This window comes from Schistocerca gregaria, chromosome X, assembly GCF_023897955.1.
Source record: "Schistocerca gregaria isolate iqSchGreg1 chromosome X, iqSchGreg1.2, whole genome shotgun sequence".
Classification (NCBI taxonomy): Eukaryota; Metazoa; Arthropoda; class Insecta; order Orthoptera; family Acrididae; genus Schistocerca; species Schistocerca gregaria.
This window is the reverse complement of record NC_064931.1, coordinates 435941259-435964496: the sequence shown is the minus strand read 5'-3', so window position 1 is coordinate 435964496 and position 23238 is coordinate 435941259. Positions and strand designations below refer to the sequence as shown.

The 23238-nt window shown below is 42.4% G+C and overlaps 1 protein-coding gene across 1 annotated transcript in view; it reads left to right on the top strand.

The window, feature by feature from the left end:
* Nucleotides 1–231: 231 nt before the first annotated feature.
* LOC126298123 (beta-galactosidase-like) overlaps nt 232–23238 on the top strand; it is a 263518-nt gene continuing 240511 nt past the window's right edge. The window contains exon 1 of the mRNA XM_049989441.1: nt 232–302. Within this exon, the coding sequence (XP_049845398.1) occupies nt 261–302 (42 nt within the window). The 5' untranslated portion in view covers nt 232–260. The remainder of the gene's footprint in view (nt 303–23238) is intronic.

Genomic DNA, 23238 nt, shown 5'->3' with positions numbered 1-23238 from the left:
TGCCCTTGTCCGCAATTTCCCGTTTCTTAATCAGCGTGTAATGCTCGAAACGTGTCCCAGAGGATGCCAGAAGTCCGCAGGTTACGAGCGCTGCGGCTGCTACAGACAGAAGTATGCGCGCCCATGTCCACCCACATTTGATGCCAATTGTACGAAGTTCGCGAGCAGCAGTAGGGTGGCGGGCGGTAGCAGCGCGCATGCGCGGAGAAGCAGCGGCGGCCAGCGGCTGACGGGGCGGTATTCAGCCAGACGGCTGCACGATGTGGCTGCGCGCGGTTGTGCTCGTCCTGCTGCTACAGCTTGTGAGTATCCGCTGCCGCTGCGCACAGCGTCTCTCTCGTGCACAACGCTTTTTGTACGCTACACGATGACAGTGCACAGCAAATTTCTGCGTAATTGAGGCAGCCACACCTACCCCGCAACCGTGCGATCAGCGTTTCTAGCTGCTACAAAGACGACCCGTGTTCGATCCCCGGTAGCTGTTGACAGCCGTTTCTCATTCGCCGTAGGAAAAGACAGTTGAGCTATGGAAGAAAAATTACTGGTTCCAGTTGCGAAAGATAATGTTAACGGCCGACAGAGCGATGTGCTAATCTCTCGCCCCTGCGTACAATCGACGAGTGACACTTCGGCGGATACCGAGATAATGGTCGCTGCCATCGCGCAGTCTTCTGTACTCTATGCTAGACATTTACCTATTTTTAACTTTTGAATTACACTTGCCAGATTTCTCACAATGTTCATGATAAAATAGCTAGCAAGCCTGGGACGACAACACTCGAAAAGCTCGATGACCGAAGTTAATCCGTCCAATTTCGTATGCCGTAGGTTTCACGAAGTTAATACCTGCTTGTTTGAACAAAAAAGTTAAAGTTAGTCTACTAGTTAGGCAATGCAAGTTGGGGAATATGGCATTCCTGTCGAGGAAAAGGATCCGGGTGTAGGCAATTTGCCTTCCTCCGACCGTTCACGCAGTGTCGTCTCCGTGTCGTCCGGTTTATTTAATGAGTGTTCCTGTAATGTTGAATTTATTCTGTTATGAACGATTATTGAATCAAACAAGGGAAGGTGGAACTTGTCGTCGGCACATAGCCAACACCTTTGGAATAGCACCCGTGCTGGCTGACGTCCCAACTCAACGGAGTATCTCATCAACAGTGGTACCTACTACCTGCGCCGGCCGCGGTAGTCTCGCGGTTCTAGGCGCGCAGTCCGGAACCGTGCGACTGCTACGGTCGCAGGTTCGAATCCTGCCTCGGGCATGGATGTGTGTGATGTCCTTAGGTTAGTTAGGTTTAAGTAGTTCTAAGTTCTAGGGGACTGATGACCACAGCAGTTGAGTCCCATAGTGCTCAGAGCCATTTGAACCATTTGAACCTACTACCTGCCCCGCTAGATGCAACAATGTTAAGAGGTTTGGGAAGTAACCACGATGCCTGCGTAAGGTCTGGTGATCATAAATGTCACATCACCTCCTGTACTCCCTTTCCTACCAAATATTAGTGACGATATGCCTTCCGTTAACAGATAGACATCACCAAGTGTCAGGAATGCTATGCAGGGGGAAAACTAACTCCACTGACGTACTTTCGGGGGCTCTTCAGGGATATTTTCCGAGTATTTCTACATCTACATCAGTACTGTACGGTGTGTGGCGGAGGGTACTTCTGGTCCACTAACTGATCCCCCTTCCCTCGTTCTGTCGCTAAGTCTCTGTATTAGCTCTACTTTCTCGAATTTTCTCGTTGTGGTCATTTCGCGAGACGTATGTGGGAGGTAATAATATGTTGTACGACTCTTTTCGGAAAGTACTCTCTCGACATATCAATAGTAAACCTCTCTGTGATGCACAACGCCTCTCTTGTAGCGTCTGTTGAGCATCTCTGTAAAGCTGTCGCACCGACTAAACGATCTTTTGATGAAACACGCGCCACTCTTCATTGGATCTTCTCGATCGCTTCTATCAGTCTTACCTAGTAAGGATCCCAGATCGATGAACAATACTGAAGAATTGGTATGAGTCCGAATCTCCCTGGTGGCTCATATCAGATTAACAATATGATTATGTTTTCTATTCGAGTCAGAGAAGGTCAATACATGCAAATTACCATTAAAAACAAATGACAGAAACAACTATCAGGCTACACTATTGTTGACCAAAATACTGCAGCTTCATTTATGCTCGGAGTCACAAGCAGAAGATCTTCTTCTGTGTAAGATGTAGGGCCTACTTAAACATCTAATAGTGTATCAAAGAAATCTCTACTACCGAACAGAAGCCTGTCGCTAACGTGGCTTATTACGTGTTTGATTCACACAGATACCGCCTACACTACTCACTTATATTGGAGACTGGAGTTCTCTGACATTTTATGATGTCAGGCGTCAACGAGCGGGTACGAAAGCAGATATACTATTTGATCGAAGACTTCCGACTTCCGTTTTTTTCCCCTATTTGTGACGACTGAGTACTAGAACGAGACGCGACGGTGGAGGAAGAGAGCAAAACGGGCGGAGGAGAAAAATAATTCTCTGGTCCCTCCAGCCGAGACTTTTGCAGCTTCCAAGTTTCACGTGGTATGACCTGTTGTGTAAGTAAAAGAAAAAATGAAGAATGAGCCTTCTGCTGCTCATTGATAATATTACGGCAGCTGCTAGTCGTTGCGTCTATAGACAGCTACACTTTGCCCATTAAACAATAAGTTGTACACTCGTGTGAATATATGTAATTTTTACCGTTGGTCACTGGCTGCATTGCTCACGCGTCTGGAGTCGTAGGACCACTGGAAGTAGACATTATTTACTTACGAGTGGCGTTCAGTAAATAATGCAACAGATTTCTTTCTGAAAGCATGTTGATTTTATTCAGGATCCCAATACACCATATTATTCCCCACTCTTTTGGCTACAATACTATTTAGCAACATAATCTTCATTCAGTGAGACGCCCTTACTTCATCTGGGGGAGCCTTTACGCCCTCATGGTACTACTCTGCTGCTCGAAGTCAGATCCAAGGACTTGCTGCATCAATAACCTCCCCATCAATCATGTACTGTTTCCAGCGGAGTGCATCCTTCATTGGGCCAAACAGATGGAATTCGGAAGGTGCGAGACCCTGGCAGTAGGGTGGATGAGGACTAACAGTCCAATTATGTTTTGAGAGATAATCTCGGGTGCGCACACTTGTGCGAGGGCTTGCTTTGTTACGGAGAAGGAGAAGTTCGTTTGCATTTTTATGGCGACAAACACGCTGAAATCGTTTCTTCAGTTTCCTGAGGATAGCACAATACACTTCAGAGTTGATTGTTGCACCATGAGGGAGGACGTCAAACAGAATAACCCCTTCACAGTCCTAGGAGACATTCGGGATGACTTTAACGGCTGAGCGTGCGGCTTTAAACTTTTTCTTCGCAGGAGTGGTGGTGTAGCGCCACTCCATGGGTTGTCATTTTGTTTCCGATTCTAAGTGATGAACCCATGTTTCGTCTCCTGTGGCGATGTTCGACAAAAAATTGTAACGATCAGCCTCGTAAAGCTCGAGCAATTCCGCACAGATGGTCCTTCGTTGCTCTTTACAGTCTTCTGTTAGGCGACGAGGAATTGAGCGGACACACGCCCTTTAGAACCAACTGGTGGACGAGTGTGTCAGCAGTACCAGCAGAGACGTTCGGCTCAGTAGCGAGGTTTTGATTGTGATTCGTCCATCACCTCGAATGAGTGTCCGCCCGTTCCAACATGAGAGGAATCAAAGTTGAGTGCGGACGGCCGGCATGCGGGAGGTCGGACAGATTTAGCGACCGTATGATGATGACAGACGCCTCGCCTAACGACTCAACGTGCTTTTGATCACTGAAGGTTTACATAGACATTCTGCAAGCGCCAGTGAATGTTTACGATACCCTAGTTTTCCGTCGAAAGAAACTCAATGACATCTCTCTGCTTGGAAGGAACCTCCGTTACAGACGCTATTTTGAAGGCCTTGTATAGTGCCGCCACCTATCAGAACTTAAAGAAACTATAGGGGCTGAAGCGGGAATATCCACGATGTCCCACAGCAAATTCCACATTTTTTCAACCGAAGGTGGCCGAGAAATAACTGTGTTGCAATACTTACTGAACGCCCCTCGTATAACGTATTTTTCGTTATTCTAGAGCGAATGGAATTCCGTCACACGTTGAAGCGTCGAAAGTCTTCAGTTTCTTTGCTAATCACTGTGTTAAAAATTTAAGCCATGTAATTCTTGTATTAAACCTCACTGGCCAGTCAGTTTCACTAAGTCTGATAGTAGTCTGATATGGTCATTAAACCTACTTACAAAATCATAATTTGCTAAACGTCAATAGAAAAAAATTTTAAAAGAAGGGGGGGGGGGGGTGAAGGCGCAGCTTTGGAGTTCTGTCTGGGGCGCAGGATCACTTCAATACAAGTTTGCATACTGGCAGACTTTTTAATCAGTAAACTTATCCATATATCTGTGTATCATTTCAACGCAAACTAACTCTGCTAGAAAAATAAACCCTAGACAGAAGCGAGTGGTATTGAATCCAAACCTGATGAAGAAGTGTGGACATTATCTTGGTCAAGAGCAAGCAACGTGAGTGAATGGAGCATGTTTGTTTCCAGACAAGATACACAACGTATATCGTTGACATTAACACTGTTGGGCAGGTATTTTCAGTGTAATACAGATGCAGAGCTAAGAACCTGCCCGTATAGTGTTACGTGCAGCCCGTCAGCTTGCGAGACAGACCCGGCGGTGGATTAATGACCGTGACTGGTGCAGCGGCCACCCTGAGTGTGGTTTTTAGGCCGTTTCCGACGCTGGTTTATCAAATGCTTGGCTGGTTCCGAATATCCGCCTTAGAGAATACGATACACAACCATATTACAGGCAGAACAAACTTTACATGATTCAGACACGTAACAAACGCCGGACTTCTTTCCCCTTGGCAACTGACAACTGTAGCGATAGGAAGGGCATCCGGTCGCAAATTTAAATCAATTCAATTTGCCATATCCTGAGTACAGAGTTGCCCGTCTTAGACGTGATGAACGCTAACGAAACGAAGGCAGATACAAACATACACTGGGGCAAGAAATGAAACGACATGCAATTATTCTATAACAAATTCAAAAATGGTTCAAATGGCTCTGAGCACTATGGGACTTAACATCTGTGGTCATCAGTCCCCTAGAACTTAGAACTACTTAAACCTAACTAACCTAAGGACATCACGCACATCCATGCCCGAGGCAGGATTCGAACCTGCGACCGTAGCAGTCGCGCGGTTCCGGACTGAGCGCCTAGAACCGCTAGACCAACGCGGCCGGCTATAACAAATATTGGAGAATTGGAGACTATAGGTCCATCGTATCAAAATATACAAAAAATTTCCCTGAGTAGTCTCCAAATTTCTCTCTGTGGAGTCGGGTTTATCTTGTATAAAACAAAAAAAAAGTTGACTCTGGTCGGTAGCTTTAATAAAGCGCCAAAATTAGTATCTCATACATAACACCCTTTTTATCTTAAGTTATAAGATATATAATGAAAAAGAAAGGAATGAACGTAAGAGGTTTCTCGTCTAGCACCTAAAACCAGACAAGAAGACACGGTCACATCGATCGCTGTAACATCTGCTGCTGTTGGCTTTGGCGTAACGTAACCGTTGCGGCCGGAGTTCAAATCTGCTCACTTCTTGCTGAAGACAACGTAGCTGGGTATGTAGATAACCTTGCAAAAATGTACTTCTTGCAGACGAGTACCCACAAACTAGATCCTGTTACTATTAGTTTATGAGATACGAGATCGCGCAGAGAAGTAATGCCTCCAAATTTTTAATGTGAAAAGTCTTAACGCCTTATAAATAATGCAAACGTTGCCAAAATTATACATCTTTATTCTTCACGTCTATGTACTTGCAGCCCTTGGCCGCTAGAGGGCTTCGAACTGCGGCGTGTAACATGGCAGTGTGTAATGTAACTATCCTTGAGCATGATAATGACTCTCCTTGAGCATGATAATGCCAGACCACAGTAAGCATGTCGGTTATCGCTGGAATAATCGGTTTTCAGTTACATCGGTTATTCTCCACGCCAGGTGAACCGATCACATCAGCTCAAATGCCGGTTTCTGAAATAACGGATGTTTGGAGTGTTATTCTTATTATTATGAACGTACAACTCGAGCAAAGATTGAAAATTTTGACTCAGTTGCACAGATACATAGAACCAAATATTGTAAACAGGCAAATAAAAGAGAGCTTAGTGCATCCACCTTTCGCTGTTTTTCTCGAAAAGTGATAAGTGGTTGAATACAACAAAAATTTAACAATATTAATTCTATTTTTTTTTAAATCTGCTCAAAAATCATGTTGTACTCTGAAATCATACTACTATTTGGGCATTATGAATAGTCAGTTCTAAAGGGGTGAACTGAGTTTGAAGAACTGTATTTTTCCTGTTAATTTGTCCGTTTTCAAGGGCTACAAGCAGATGAAGGCATATTATGTAGACATAGGCAGCAGATGAGCTACTTTATATTTTTATTGTATGCTGTCAATAAACTGTAAAGTTTTTAATTTATTTCTGGTAGGACCGATGACCGTAGCAGTCTGGTCCCTTTCATCTCCCAAACCAACCAACCAACTATTTCTGGTACCACAATTTCCTTATTCAAATGTTCAAATGTGTGTGAAACCTTATGGGACTTTACTGTTAAGGTCATCAGTCCCTAAGCTTATACACTCCTTAACCTAAATTATCCTAAGGACAAACACACGCACCCATGTCCCGAGAGAGGACTCGAACCTCCGCCGGGACCAGCTGCACAGTCCATGACTGCAGCGCCCAAGACCGCTAAGCTAATCCCGCGCGGCCACAATTTCCTCCTTTTTTTCATTATTTCATATAACAGGCGGACGAATCTTTTTAATCTTTTAAAGCAAATGCAGCAAGGTACTTCATTCTACGTCACTTCCTAAAGATATTTCCAGGTTATTGGTGGTGCCATTCTGCAACACAACGGATGTCCGGCGAAGACAGCGAGAAACTACCGTATAGACCAGGTGGAGGCAAGACTTGGACATTGCACGTACAAAATAAAAAACAAGAAACCCCTGCCATCTGCGAGACCAAAAAATGTATTGGTTATTCAGAACTAAAAAACCGGTATCGCTTTTAACCGGCCGGCTTTTCCCATCCTAACACACACGATTGTTGCTACATCCGCAACAATCGGACGCCTTGGGTTCACTGTCAGCGATCATCCTCCATTCAGTCCCGACTGGGCCCCATGAGATTTTCATCTGTTTCCAAAAGTTACAGAACACATTCGAGGACTTCACTTTGATAGTGATGAACGGTGTAAGTAGCGGTAAGGTTGTTGTGGCTCCGCCAACAAAGTGAAATATTCTACAGTTAAAGTATCAACGAACATGACTCTCGTTGGCAGAAATTGTGTTCATCGCCGTGTCAACTACGTTGAGAAATAAATTTGTAGATATGAAGAATAAGAAAGCAGAATGTTAATGACGTTTGTTTTATTCAAAAATTCTCTACGAGTTTTCACATAAAAAATTCGGAGGTATTATTTTTCCGTACGCCTTCGTACAAATGAACTCTATCGCGGTTTGTCTTTCTCCGGCATAAATCACATCCTATGTTCCTTCTCCACGTTTCCTTCAGCCTGCCGGATACTGTAGATGAGATATTATATCCAGAATGGAGGTGAGTTTTCTCTGAGTTACAGCGGACAGTGTGGCTAATTTTATTTCTTGTTCATGTAATTTTTGACGTTTATACTTGCCAAATTATGACAACGACTTTTTTCAGTTTTGACTAAACACTTTTTCTGTGGTATTTGGTTAAAGCCGTAGGGTACTTGATCAAATAGCAGCAAAATGACAGCATCAAAAATAAACGTCCCGCCGCCAGGAGACACACTACAAGCGTTAGCCCTACAGTGCGGAACGAAACCAACCATTTATTTAAGGTATAATTCGAGTATTTATCGGTATGTCAGTCATATCAAATGCTTAAAATATTGACGTAGACCACAGGCTATAAAGTAATTACGGATAGACAATATTGTGTGCTGAATTTAACCTGGATTTATCGCAGCACATACCTATGTCATAAGTAATTTCATGTCTTCTAAAGTCATCAGTGTTTCCTTGCAAACGTCTTGTTCTAATTTTTCCCACGGATAAATTCCAGAAGTGTTAAGTATGGTGAGCGTGCAGGCTATTTGGTGTTTTCTCAACGACCGAACCTACGAATGCTCTGTTAAGAATGCCTATACGGAATGAGCGGGAAAACCATAAAGTTTGTACCACATGATTTGTGGGGATGTCTTCCAATAACTGCGGCAGCATATCTGTTAGGAACTAGATCATTGTGGCTATTTGGAGTCACGTCACTAAAACAAAGACCAACGATGCATTCTTGAAAAGCCCGCACCACGCGTTGATACATCAAGGTCGTCATTTTTCCTCTTCTCACAGTGAACGTGGCTTTTCAACTGAACAGTAGTGCAAATTGTGAAGATTGATTTTCCCATTTTTCCCATCGCTTGTTAAAGATGTTTCATTCTCAAATAAAATACTGCATTTAAACGTCACATCACTTAGGGTTTTACGGAGGCACTATTCAGAGAACTGCGATCGATTTTGAAAGGCATTGGCAGTTTTCGAAAAACACCCCTGTGTCGCACATTCAGATTGCCTTCTAATGACATTTGGATTGTGTATTACTGCTGTTAAAATGTTAATCGCATTTCCCTCACAGTTTTTGTTCTCTTCCGTTGGTGTATTTAATTTTCCACACTAACAGAGTCTGTAATATTGTTTACGATGTGTGCAAAGACAGTTTTTCTTTGTTAAAAAAAATGTTCAAATGTGTGTGAAATCTTATGGAACTTAACTGCTAAGATCATCAGTCCCTAAGCTTACACACTACTTAACCTAAATTATCCTAAGGACAAACACACACACCAATGCCCGAGGGAGGACTTGAACCTCCGCCGGTACCAGCCGCATGATTTTCTTTGTACTAGACGCAATGAGGATACCTTCCAGCATATAACTGCTCTAACAGTTTAAAGGCACTCCGCATAAAAGAAAACCATATCCAATTTTTCGATTGTCATATACTTTCTAAAGTCAAATCAGCTACAGGGGCAAGTTTCCGATCGCTGAAACGGCAGTGCACAGACTGATGAGCTCTAAGCACGAAGGTGAACACCCGACCCCTGCCTAAGTTACTTGTTTTCTTGCGCTTATTTACAGTAGATAGACGTCTGCGAGACTTCTCCTGGCGGTCGGCCAGTGGTTTGCGCCTTGTTGTGTTGTTACTTTTTAACTATTTGATCAAGTTCCACACATAGCGTAGGTGGGGTAAAAGTATACATTTTTCGTTTTAAATTTTTTTTAAACTTGTCGCAATATTATATCAATGACGCATGCAACACCTAGTTTGACATCTCGGTAACATTGTGTAAGGGTTTCATTATCATCCAATCATTATTATAAGGATAATATAAGTTATATTAAAAAATAATTTAGCGTACTCTTACCTCATACTGAGGGGCAAGAGTATGCGGGCCTGGGGAAGAGTACGCTGTGAGTACCTTTACCCCAAAATGAAGAAAATAAAAAAGGATTACAAACACATACGGTGTATGGAAAAACAGAAGAGGAACTCTTTATTTTTCCGCGAATTCAACAATTAACGTCTTAATGATCCGACAGTAAACCGAAAAAACGTATTTCGCGGGAAAGGCAGTACTACACTATTGCATGTTTTTCGTCAAATGAAAAAAAATTTGTGAATCGGCCAGGTGCTCACTACTTCTGCCGGTTTTAAGACTTTTTTTAAGACAACCTCTGAAAACTCGGTAGGTTGGGAGGCTTGTCGTATTGAGCTCCCATTTTCAATAAGGCTAAAAGCTTGATTGTATAGTGGCTCTGTAAATGGCTGTCGAGTTGATGTTCTAAAACTGTTTCTGGAAAAAGGAGATGACACTATGGAGGACGTGATTATATCCTAAGTGTGTTTGAGAGACAGGTACGTTTGAAAAAAAAAAAAACTACCTAAAGGCCCCACAAACTTCTTCCTACTGTAAATAAAAACTACAGAAAAGAAACGTTAAGCTCTTTAACGTGAATAATAAATCATGATAGGTAAATACACACAAGAAAAAATGCTTCAATACGCTAGCAGGAACTACATACGTCAAAGTAAAGGTCATGCGGTAAATATTCCCAGATCGTTTCTTGATGGGGTAAAAACAAGCACTGCGAATTTCTATCCCATTAGATCTGCGTACTATTACCCCAGTCCGCTAATTTCTTTTTCGGCAATCTACAGGTAACACACACAATTAGAGTCGTGGAGATCAAGGAGAATATTGGAAGCTTATAGCCACCATTTCCGGTACCAAGTTTCCCTAATTTTTAAATAGATTTAGGTTAAAGTAACGCACAATCACAACTATACAAAATTTAAATTGAAAACGTACAAAAGTGACTTATCGCATTTTCTCCAGCCGTAAGCGTCCAGCTGCAACGAGGTTCCAGAATACAAGTGGGAAGATGATGACGTCTGCGCTGCCTGATGGGAGTATGTTGAACTTCTGCTTTAGGGACGTCAAAACTTGAAGCATAGTCTTGCTCCACGCGTATTTTTATCCACCCACCTACCCCATTATGTCACCGAAATCCTCCGCGAAGGGTTTTCCACTGCCACAGAAATAGGTAAATAGTACCACTAAAAAACATGGGTGTCATAAGCCGTCAACCACAGGCGTTAAATTTCGGCTGACATCGTTTCAGTCATTCTCAGGGTGAGTCGCTTGCAAGATTTCTAACGCACTTTACACAGCGGAGTAGGAGCGCATGCGTCAGAGATAATACTGTTGGTAACAAGAGCGTCAGTCATAGATAAACTTTGCACCTCTAAGAGTAAAACAAAGCAATCGCAGAATCAGCAAATCCACAGTGCTTATGAAGTATTTGGGTGATTGTTATTGATGGCATATCTTGTGATGCTAAGGAGTGAAGACCTAGAACAATATTTCCTTTGAGAGCGCAGTCGTGATGTGAGGGGTTTCCATGAATTGTCGAACTGAAAAACCCTCGTCTCGGTTGAGCAGGTTGTCTGCTCGTTGTATTTCCACAGCTTTAACGCATGTGCATTTACTCCACAGTGCAAAGTGCATTAAGAATATTACAAACATGACTGCAGCCACACTGCCACTGTATAGGTAACATATTTAAGTGATTAACATTGCAAGCAAACATTGCATTACAAACGCGTATGCATCGTGTTGCCCAGGTGCCGGATGTCAGATTGTGGGATGGAATTCCGTGCCTGTTACACTTGGTCTGTCAATACACGAACGGTTAATGTTGAAACTTCCTGGCAGATTAAAACTGTGTGCCGGACCGAGACCTTTGCCTGTCGCAGGCAAGTGTTCTACCAACTGAGCTACCCAAGCACGACTCACGCCCCGTCCTCACAGCTTTACTTCTGCCAATATCTTGTCTCCTACTTTCCACACTCTGCTGCAGAGTGAAAATCTCATTCTGGAAACAGTTAATGTTGTTTGTTGATGACACTGGAGTAGTCGTCCGATGATGTTCGGAGACCGATGTGGTAACAGAGGAGGACAAGGCAACATGTCGACACACTGTAGAGCATGTTGGATGACAACAGCAGTATGTAAGCGAGCGTGATCCTGTTAGAAAACGGTCCCTGGAATGCCGTCCATGAATGGAAGCACAACAGGTCGAATCACCAGACTGACGTTCAGATTTGCAATCAGGGTGCATGGGATAACAACAGGAGTGATCCTGCTGTACTACGAAATAGCAGCGCAAACCATAACACCAGGTGTATGTCCAGTGTGTCTAGCATACAGATAGGTTAGTTGCAGGCCCTCAACTCGCCTCCTTCTAACAAACACACGGCCTTTACTGGCACCGAGGCGGAAACAGCTTTGTTCAGAAAACACAACAGACCTCCAACCTGGCCTCCAATGAGCTCTCGCTTGACACCACTGAAGTCCCAAATGGCGGTGGTTCGGGGTCAGTGGAACGCACTCTACAGGGCGTCTGGATGGAAGTTGCCTTTGAAGTAACCGAATTGTAACAGTGGTGGTAACTGCTGCTCGAATTGCTGCTGCAGGTGCAGTACGATGCGCCAGAGCCATACGACGAACATGATGGTCTTCTGTCCCGGTAGTGACACGTGGCCGTCCGGAGCCGGATCTTTTTGCGATCGTACATTCTAGTGACTATCGCTGCCAGCAATCATGTACAGCCGGCCACGGTGGCCGAGCGGTTCTAGGCGCTTCAGTCTGGAACTGCGCGACTGCTACGGTCGCAGGTTCGAATCCTGCCTCGGGTGTGGATGTGTGTGATGTCCTTAGGTTAGTTAGGTTTAAGTAGTTCTAAGTTCTAGGGGACTGATGACCTCAGATGTTTAGTCCCATAGTGCTCAGAGCCATATGAACCATGAATCATGTACAGTGGCCACATTCTTGCGAAGTCTTTCTGCAGCATCGCAGAAGGAACCTGCAGCTTCTGATAGCCGTATCACACGACACCGTTAAAATTCAGCGAGGTGTTGATAATGGCGTCTTTGTCACCTTAAAGATATTCTTGACTAACATCAACTCACCACCCACTCTCAAATGTAATTAACGCTCACGACCTTTACAGCCTGTATTTGCAGCAAATGTGATTTGCATCCTCATAGCGGCATTACTAGAGCTACTCTTTGCGACTGGCGCGAAATTTGAACAGACATTATCTTTCAGAAGTAGAAACTGCCTACCAACTTTCGTTTATGGTACACAACTCCTTCATAGTGTTGCAATTGCTTCATTTCTTTTGCTGTCAGTGTATTTAAAAATTTTGAAGCCATCATATCAAATCCTGAGACACCTTCTGTTCCTAATTATTGTCTTTTTTATGGATTCAGTACATCTACATCTACACCTACATTTATAATCCGCAAGCCACCTAACGGTGTGTGGCGGAGGGCACTTTACGTGCCACTGTCATTACCTCTCTTTCCTGTTCCAGTCGCGTATGCTTCCCTGGAAGAACAACTGCCGGAAAGCCTCCGTGCACGCTCGAATCTCTCTAATTTTACATTCGTGGTCTCCTCGGGAGGTATAAGTAGGGGGAAGCAATATATTCGATACCTCATCCAGAAACGCACTCTCTCGAAACCTTGACAGCAAGCCACACCGCGATGCAGAGCGCCTCTCTGTTGCACAGTCTGCCACTTGAATTTGCTAAACATCTCCGTAACGCTATCACGCTTACCAAATAACCCTGTGACGAAACGCGCCGCTCTTTTTTGGGTCTTCTCTATTCTTCTCTATCTCCTCTGTCAACCCGACCTGGTACGGATCCCACACTGATAAGCAATACTCTAGTATAGGTCGAACGAGTGTTTTGTAAGCCACCTCCTTTGTTGATGGACTACATTTTCTAAGGACTCTCCCAATGAATCTCAACCTGGAACCCGCCTTACCATAAATTAATTTTATATGATCATTCCACTTCAAATCATTCCGTACGCATACTCCCAGATATTTTACAGAAGTAACTGCTACCAGTGTTTGCTCCGCTATCATATAATCATACAATAAAGGATCCTGCTTTCTATGTATTTGCAATACATTACATTTGTCTATGTTAAGGGTCAGTTGCCACTCCGTGCACCAAGTGCCCATCCGCTGCAGATCTTTCTGCATTTCGCTGCAATTTTCTAATACTGCAACTTCTCTGTATACTACAGCATCATCCGCGAAAAGCCGCATGGAACTTGCCCAGTCAAAATCCACATTCCCTACATTCGGTTTAATATAAGTTTTTCATTCTATTTTGATAAGTAGCTGTTACATTGGTTATCCAAAAGTACGATAGTAATTCAGTTACAGAGTGCCACAGGTGCGCAAATATTTCAATTCTGTGCCGCGTGACGCCCAATGGCTGTTGAATGTTTGAATGAATCTCAAACCTTACATCCTGAAGTGATCTCCGCGTAAACCTTCCTTCTTGAGGGATTCATCTCATCCACTATGAGTCGCACGAACCGCTGCGAAAGAATCAGTTCCGTTCGAGAAAAGATGGAGTGTGGAGACAAAATTGCTGGGGTCCTTCTGCTAAATGATCTACGCACTGACGTAAAGCACGATATCGAGCGGAACAACTTTTTGTCACTGAATTAACACTGTTCAGTGCCCACCACACTTCTAGGTTTTCTATGAGAAATTAAAAGCTGTCCTTTTAGTGATGTGATTGACTGTGTAACTGATATTTACTTGCAGGTATTTTACAGGTCTCCAATGGGTTAATGTGGGTATTAGTCTCCTAACTTTAGCACCTACGCCACAGAACCTTAATCATTTTAAAACTATGTGGGAGAAAACTGAATCGTCTTTCGTTTCGTCATTCTTTAGTTGCTTCAGAATTCATGGAGATATGTTCCGCCCTTGTGGCTAAATGATAGGCAGTTTGTCTTTTGCCATACGCGTTTCGCTACTTTTCATTTATGAAGCTTCTTTAGTGGCCTGTAATACATGTTTGTTTTATGTGTGTAACAAATGCATTATGAAGTAGTTACAAATTATGTTACTATGTTACGTGTTTTCATGGTATTCTCTTTTTTCATGTTAGAACAACTTTTGCAGTACAAGTTTCGTGAGTTCAAATTAAAATTTGGTTTTAATTACGATTTCCGATTTTGTTAATCCATGTGTGTCATCCAGATGTATTTACTCGTTCTTCCTACACCAGATGGCCGATTTTCGGCGTTTTTCCGACCACATTTATTTCAACACATCGCTTGCACTCTTCTCTGTGTATTGGATGTGTGTGTGTGTGTGTGTGTGTTCACAGTGTGTAGTGTTGCCAACTGTCGCTGTGTGTTTATTTTGCGTCTTTGTCTCATACAAAGAATAACACACTAACACACTCACACATGAACAAATATCAAACCACACTTACTCAATACAAACAAAAGACGAAGGGTAAACACACAGCGAGAGTTAGTAACACTGCACATTACAAATACATACACATTCAATACACATTGAAAAGTGCAAGTAAAGTGTTGAACTAAATGTGGTCGAAAAAACGCCAAAAATCGGCCATCTGGGGTATGGAAAACGAGTAAATACATCTCCACGACTATACACATGGATTAATAACATTGAAAATCGCAAATAACTAAACTTGTTATGCAGAAGTTGTTTCTAATCTAAAAACAAGAGAATAACGTGTGAAAACGTAACGTTTTAACGTACTTGTAACAACTACATAATGCATTTCTCTCTCTCTCTCTCTCTCTCTCTCTCTCTCTCTCTCTCCACCCGAAAAGCCTCGGAAGGCCTTACGGTACCGACCGACCACCTTGTCATCCTCAGCCGATAGGCGTCGCTGGAGGGGGATATGGAGGGGCATGTGGTCACCATACCGCTCTACCGACCATTATCAGGTTACTTCTCAGTCAGGTAGCTCCTCAGTTGGTCTCAGAAGGGCTGAGTGCATCCCACTAGCAAACAGCGCTCGGCAGACCCAGCCAAGTGCACTTAACCTCGGTGATCCGATGGGAACCAGTGCTACAACTGCGGCGAGGCCGTTGGCACATAATGCATTATCACGCCACTGAAGATGCTTCATCAATAAAACAAGCGAAAGGCGTATAGCAAAAAACAAATTGTCTTTCATTTAGTTGCAAAGACGGAACATACCTTCATAAAACTGAATCCTTCTCACATGTGCTTTCTAACTTTCGTTTCGTAATATAATACCAAATTGGTTCTCATAATAGATGTGTAACGTATGTGCCTGACACAAATACATTAGTGGCCGTTAATGTATACGGCACCTTACATTATGATGAATTATCGGCTCTAGTGGGTAAAATATTCCGGAGGTAAAATAGTCCCCCATTCGGTTCTCCGGGCGGGGACTACTCAGGAGGACGTCGTTATCAGGAGAAAGAAAACTGGCGTTCTACGGATCGGAGCGTGGAATATCAGATCCCTTAATCGGGCAGGTAGGTTAGAAAATTTAAAAAGGGAAATGGATAGGTGGTGGTGGTGGTTAGTGTTTAATGTCCCGTCGACAACGAGGTCATTAGAGACGGAGCGCAAGCTCGGGTTAGGGAAGGATTGGTAACGAAATCGGCCGTGCCCTTTCAAAGGAAATGGATAGGTTAAAGTTAGATATAGTGGGAATTAGTGAAGTTCGGTGGCAGGAGGAACAAGACTTTTGGTCAGGTGAATACAGGGTTATAAATACAAAATCAAATAGGGGTAATGCAGGAGTAGGTTTAATAACGAATAAAAAATAGGAGTGCGGGTAAGCTACTACAAACAGCATAGTGAACGCATTATTGTGGCCAAGATAGACACAAAGCCCATGTCTACTACAGTAGTACAAGTGTATATGCCAACTAGCTCTGCAGATGATGAAGAAATTGATGAAATGTATAATGAGATAAAAGAAATTATTCAGGTAGTGAAGGGAGACGAAAATTTAATAGTCATGGGTGACTGGAATTCGTCAGTCGGAAAAGGGAGAGAAGGAAACATAGTAGGTGAATATGGATTGGGGCTAAGAAATGAAAGAGGAAGCCGTCTGGTAGAATTTTGCACAGAGCATAACTTAATCATAGCTAACACTTGGTTCAAGAATCATAAAAGACGGTTGTATACATGAAAGAACCCTGGAGATACTAAAAGGTATCAGATAGATTATATAACGGTAAGACAGAGATTTAGGAATCAGGTTTTAAATTGTAGGACGTTTCCAGGGGCAGATGTGGACTCTGACCACAATCTATTGGTTATGACCTGTAGATTAAAACTGAAGAAACTGAAAAAAGGTGGGAATTTAAGGACATGGGATCTGGACAAGCTGAAAGAACCAGAGGTTGTACAGAGTTTCAAGGAGAGCATAAGGGAACAATTGACAGGAATGCGGGAAAGAAACACAGTAGAAGAAGAATGGGTAGCTCTGAGGGATGAAGTAGTGAAGGCAGCAGAGGATAAAGTAGGTAAAAAGACGAGGGCTGCTAGAAATCCTTGGGTAACAGAAGAAATATTGAATTTAATTGATGAAAGGAGAAAATATATAAATGCAGTAAATGAAGCAGGCAAAAAGGAATACAAACGTCTCAAAAATGAGATCGACAGGAAGTGCAAAATGGCTAAGCAGGGATGGCTAAAGGACAAATGTAAGGATATAGAATCTTATCTCACTACGGGTAAGATAGATACTGACTACAGGAAAATTAGAGAGACTTTTGGAGAGAAGAGAACCACTTGTATGAATATCAAGAGCTCAGATGGCAACCCAGTTCTAAGCAAAGAAGGGAAAGCAGAAAGGTGGAAGGAGTATATAGAGAGTTTATACAAAGGCGATGTACTTGAGGACAATATTATTGAAAGGGAAGAGGCTGTAGATGAAGACGAAATGGGAGATAAGATACTGCGTGAAGAGTTTGACAGAGCACTGAAAGACCTGAGTCGAAACAAGGCCCCGGGAGTAGAGAACATTCCGTTAGAACTACTGACGGCCTTGGGAGAGCCAGTCATGACAAAACTCTATCAGCTGGTGAGCAAGATGTATGAGACAGGCGAAATACCCTCAGACTTCAAGAAGAATATAATAATTCCAATCCCAAAGAAAGCAGGTGCTGACAGATGTGAAAATTACCGAACTATCAGTTTAATAAGTCACAGCTGCAAAATACTAACGCGAATTCTTTACAGACGAATGGAAAAACTGGTAGATGCGGACCTCGGGGAGGATCAGTTTGGATTCCGTAGAAATGTTGGAAGACGTGAGGGAATACTGACCTTACGACTTATCTTAGAAGAAAGATTAAGGAAAGGCAAACCTACGTGTCTAGCATTTGTAGACTTGGAGAAATCTTTTGACAATGTTGTCTGGAATACTCTCTTTCAAATTCTTAAGGTGGCAGGGGTAAAGTACAGGGAGCGAAAGGCTATTTACAATTTGTACAGAAACCAGATGGTAGTCAAAAGAGTCGAGGGGCATGAAATTGAAGCAGTGGTTGGGAAAGGAGTGCGACAGGGTTGTAGCCTCTCCCCGATGTTATTCAATCTGTATATTGAGCAAGCAGTAAAGGAAACAAATGAAAAATTCGGAGTAGGTATTAAAATCCATGGAGAAGAAGTAAAAACTTTGAGGTTCGCCAATGACATTGTAATTCTGTCAGAGACAGCAAAGGACCTGGAAGAGCAGTTGAACGGAATGGACAGTGTCTTGAAAGGAGGATATAAGATGAACATCAACAAAAGCAAAACGAGGATAATGGAATGTAGTCAAATTAAATCGGGTGATGCTGAGGGAATTAGATTAGGAAATGAGACACTTAAAGTAGTAAAGGAGTTTTGCTATTTAGGAAGTAAAATAACTGATGATGGTCGAAGTAGAGAGGATATAAAATGTAGACTGGCAATGGTAAGGAAGGCGTTTCTCAAGAAGAGAAATTTGTTAACATCGAGTTTAGATTTATGTATCAGGAAGTCGTTTCTGAAAGTATTTGTATGGAGTGTAGCCATGTATGGAAGTGAAACATGGACGATAAATAGTTTAGACAAGAAGAGAATAGAAGCTTTCGAAATGTGGGGTTGCAGAAGAATGCTGAAGAGAAGGTGGATATATCACGTAACTAATGAGGAGGTATTGAATAGGATTGGGGAGAAGAGAAGTTTGTGGCACAACTTGACTAGAAGAAGGGATCGGTTGGTAGGACATGTTTTGAGGCATCAAGGGATCACAAATTTAGCATTGGAGGGCAGCGTGGAGGGTAAAAATCGTAGAGGGAGACCAAGAGATGAATACACTAAGCAGATTCAGAAGGATGTAGGTTGCAGTAGGTACTGGGAGATGAAGAAGCTTGCACAGGACAGAGTAGGATGAAGAGCTGCATATAACCAGTCTCAGGACTGAAGACCACAACAACAACAACAATCGGCTCGAGTAACCGAGTGCGTTGCCGCGCCGCTTCCAGATTTCGGCGAGGCGACCCTGCCACGGATCGGATTATGGACGAGGTCCTGTGAGCCGGTCAGTCCGGATGTGGTTTTTGGGCTGTTTCCCATATCCAGCTAGGTAAATATCGGTCTGGTACCCCCGTCCGGCCTCAGATCCACTCTATGCAAACACTGAGAGAAATTTAGCACACTTAAACGTGAGACTTATTCTAGACTCAGACAGATAGGGAACACAGATTCTGTCTTGGTGGAAGTGGTGTCCTTAGGTTAGGAATCCAGCCACCCACTGTCAGTAACATTTCCACAACCTGTATGAAAGTGCCTATACGGGAAAAAGCGAGGAAGAAGAAGGGACATTATGTTAAGTGCTTCTCTCCAGGTAGTCAGTTACTGTCATGGTGCAAATTTTGGACCGGTGGACTTTTGGAGACTCGATTAACTGTACATAAATGTTATTCTTGGGATGTAAAGGTAACTAACTCTCTGTTTTAGAGAGCAGGTACATTTAGTACAATGCAGAGTAATATTTAGTGCTATTAATGTGCTTATGGAAACTCTAGGCCTGAAAGAATTGCAGAATGTCTTAATGCCAAGTTCTGACCACCAACGTAGATAGGAAAGTGCAGGTGTCTCCATTTTGTGTGGACAATAATAGCAACACATTTAGCGCGGTTCATTTAGATATTCCAGATTTAGCACCAGTTGTTGACAATGAGATAAAAAAGAAAACAGGGCCACAACAATACCACTTTCCGTGTAAACTTTCAAGCGATATCGCAATTGATCCTCGCGGAGTACTGACGGGTGATACCTGTTTCAGAGCTTTCCTTCATAGTGTTTTTGATGGTCACAATTTATTATTAAAGATTGATAATGAAACTGCATAATGGAAATCAGACGCAAATTCTCAAATAGACGAGAAACTAAATTGTGCACTTCTTACAGACGCTGTTACTCTTGTATTTCAGAAGGAGTGAGAGGACTTAACTGGCATTACAAAAGATCAAGGCCCGATTTCCCGGCTCGTCAGATTTTCTGCGGTGTCCCTGAACGTTTAAAGACGAACGACTAGATCCATAATTACATTGTGGACGTATACTGCCTTATCCTTGTGCAGACAAGCTCCATCTCTAATAACATCGGTGTCGAAAGAGCGTTAAACACAGTTACTTCGTTTCTTACATTTAAGTTTCTTATGCTTCTTGACGATGTGATGGTTACGTTTTTAGACCCGAAATGCAGGCTGAAAATTTGCTTCCATACTCAAATTCTAACAAGTGCTGGCTACAGAGCTTATGTCGATATCGACTGTTTGTGCGTTAACGTCATACGTTTCGTTCGTCGAGTAGCCCTGTCGTGGAAGAAGCCCAATGATAGTTTTACACTCATTAGATGACGAAACAATAGCACGAAGACTGTTGACATTTATTGTGGTGTCAGCACTTCTGCCCAATTTAACTGAATGGAGATTTTAATATGTCTTTTAGTGGCTGGCTCACCCTTTTCGTTCCGCTATCAGCCAAACTTTTTTCCACTGTTTTACTAATTCTTTTAACGTGTGACAAAGGTATTACTAGATCTACTGAAAATTGTATGTGATATTTGTAATGCTGTAGTTATCGTTATGTGGTCTTTGCTTTTAGTGCTACTCATTCACCATTACCACGATCTCGTAAAAGGGCGCTGACGACCACGCTGTGTAGTGCCCAATAATTTTAAATAAATCATCTTTCGCGTATTAGGCGAGCACAAAGTTGGAGAACGCAGTTGCGGTACTGTGACTCAGTGTCACGAGCCAACGCAAACACTTGCCAGTTCACACAGACCATACAACAATAAGCAATAGTAGTCGCATAGTGGAGATATTTGCATGCAGTATATTCTGCTCAGCGAATGATGCTAGAAAGCACTATATGAGCTTACGATGCAACAGTCGGATCCATTACTTCAAGCTATGCTCTTGTACGTAGTTCAGGCAATCAATTTAGTAGATTCATAGCACCTTTAAATTTTGCCGTGAAACCACAGTCTTTGGGCCGCCTTTCCCAAAACATTTTTTTTTTTTTTTTGTGATGCTTCCAATGTAGGTTGTTCGAAATTGCAATCCCTAGCTATTTAGTAGACTCGACAACCTTTAAATTTGTATGATTTATCGCGTAGCCAAAATTAACCGATATTTGTAAGTACTTGTGTGGAGGACTTCACAATTTTTATTGTTGACGGTGAACAGCCACTTTTGGAACCATGCAGATGTCTTCTATAAACATTTTCTAATTTGTTTTGAGCTTCTGATGACTTAGCTAGACGGTAAGTGATTGCGTCATCTGCAAACAATCTGAGAGGCCTGTAACATCGAAAATGCAGGATGCATAGCACCTGCTACCGATATATAATTTTTTTAATTGTATGTAAATATTTGTAATTTAAATGCTTTCTTTTAATAAGTAAGGACATTGCTTCACTGTATGTGCACATTTAGGTAGAAGTCTGTTGACGTTTCATTGTATTTATCTGTGTTTTACTGTGAAACTTATAAGCTCTGGGAAAAAGCCAAAGGAATTGTTATTTGCGTCGACTAGCAACGATAATAGCAGTGCTTGTGGGTTGTAAAATCTTTGGGTAAGGGGTTGTTGCGCAGAGCGCGCGGAGAGAGCGAGAGACGGGTTTTAGCGCTTGTAGTGTGCGGAAGTGTGGTGTTAACGCTCTCGCAGTGGAGAGTACCATTTCGCCTGCATCATGTACTCGCGCCGGCCAGATGACTATTAGCAGGAGGAAGGACAGTGGACGGGCGGAAGAGGCTGTATTAATTATAACTGCCAGTTCCTGTAATTAGCTGTGGCAGCAGTTCCAGCAACACATATTCGTCGTCGGCTCCGAGTTTCGTCGCACGCACAGCACTGAAGTAAGACTGTTCATTGGTAGAAAGTATTAACGGCTACCGAGCAGCACAGCTGAATGTGATTTGATTAATGAACTTTATTTAAATAATAATCAGTTAAATTCAGGGCGATTCTGTCCTCATTGCCCCCAGACATTGTTAGCAAGCAGGGTCCTTGTTCCCTTTTTTCCTTATATAGTTTGGGAATATATCACTGGAAAAAATTCAAATCTAAAGAAAATGCACAAATTAAGAGCGTGGAAGTTTTATTTATTTTACATATAGCTTGGAGTACATGGCTGTTGGGTTTGGTACGTATTTGGTACGTATTTAATTCTGTTCAAGTCAGTAAAAAGGCTCAGTTGTTCAGACAATAATATGAAATCCAATTTGAAAATTAAGTAACTGCAAAGTAGAAAGTGCTTGCCTTTCTCTAAATTTCTTTGATGACGTTATGTTGAGGTCTCTGAAAGTCATTGTTCACGTAACGAAGTTCAATACTAATATACAGTTTAAGTGGATATTTTCACATCATTACTCGATGGCCTTTTTCAAAATTTAATGACAAACTTAAAGTAAAAGTGACTTCTCACTTTTCTTTATCATTACATACTCACTTAAAATTAGTGTCAAAAAACGTGACAACCTTCAGTTACCACGTCAGTGTTTAATAATAAATGTTTTTCTTTCCCATTATCTTGTACAGGATTTTGGATGTAAATCGCACTAGTGGGCGGCGATCGTAATTATTTCCTTTTCGTTCATTAGTGTAACTTTTGTATTCATGATCAGTGGTACCCCTTTTCTGTCCAGTGTTGTTCAGAGTGAATGCACAAAATAACTTTCTTTTTTCCAAATTCTAGCCCTGTTTGGTTTAATTACTTTTTTATTTTTAGTAGACTTTTCTATCCGAGAGATCGGTTGTACCCTTTCCCCCTACTTATCGGTATTACTTCTTCGGGAAAGATAGCTTTATCCAGTTAGAAAAATTCCATTAGGTATGCACGCGATCCACGGTCAGATTTTATATCGCAAGCAGGATAGGTTGATTAGTAAGGGGGAGGTTACAGGCCCACTCACATTGTGTGTTAAATCCTTTTATAGCTTACAAACAGCCTGTAACGCGTCCTTGGGGAATTCCAGGCAACGAATTCTGTATTACTAGATAGCTTGCCATCATTTACTACGAGCCGAGACAGGAAATCACGAATTCATTCTCACAGCTGATAAAAACTCCATGGGCACGCAGTTTGACTAGAAGCTGCATGTGACGAACTACGCTAAAAACGTTTCCGAAATGTGAAAATATGGAA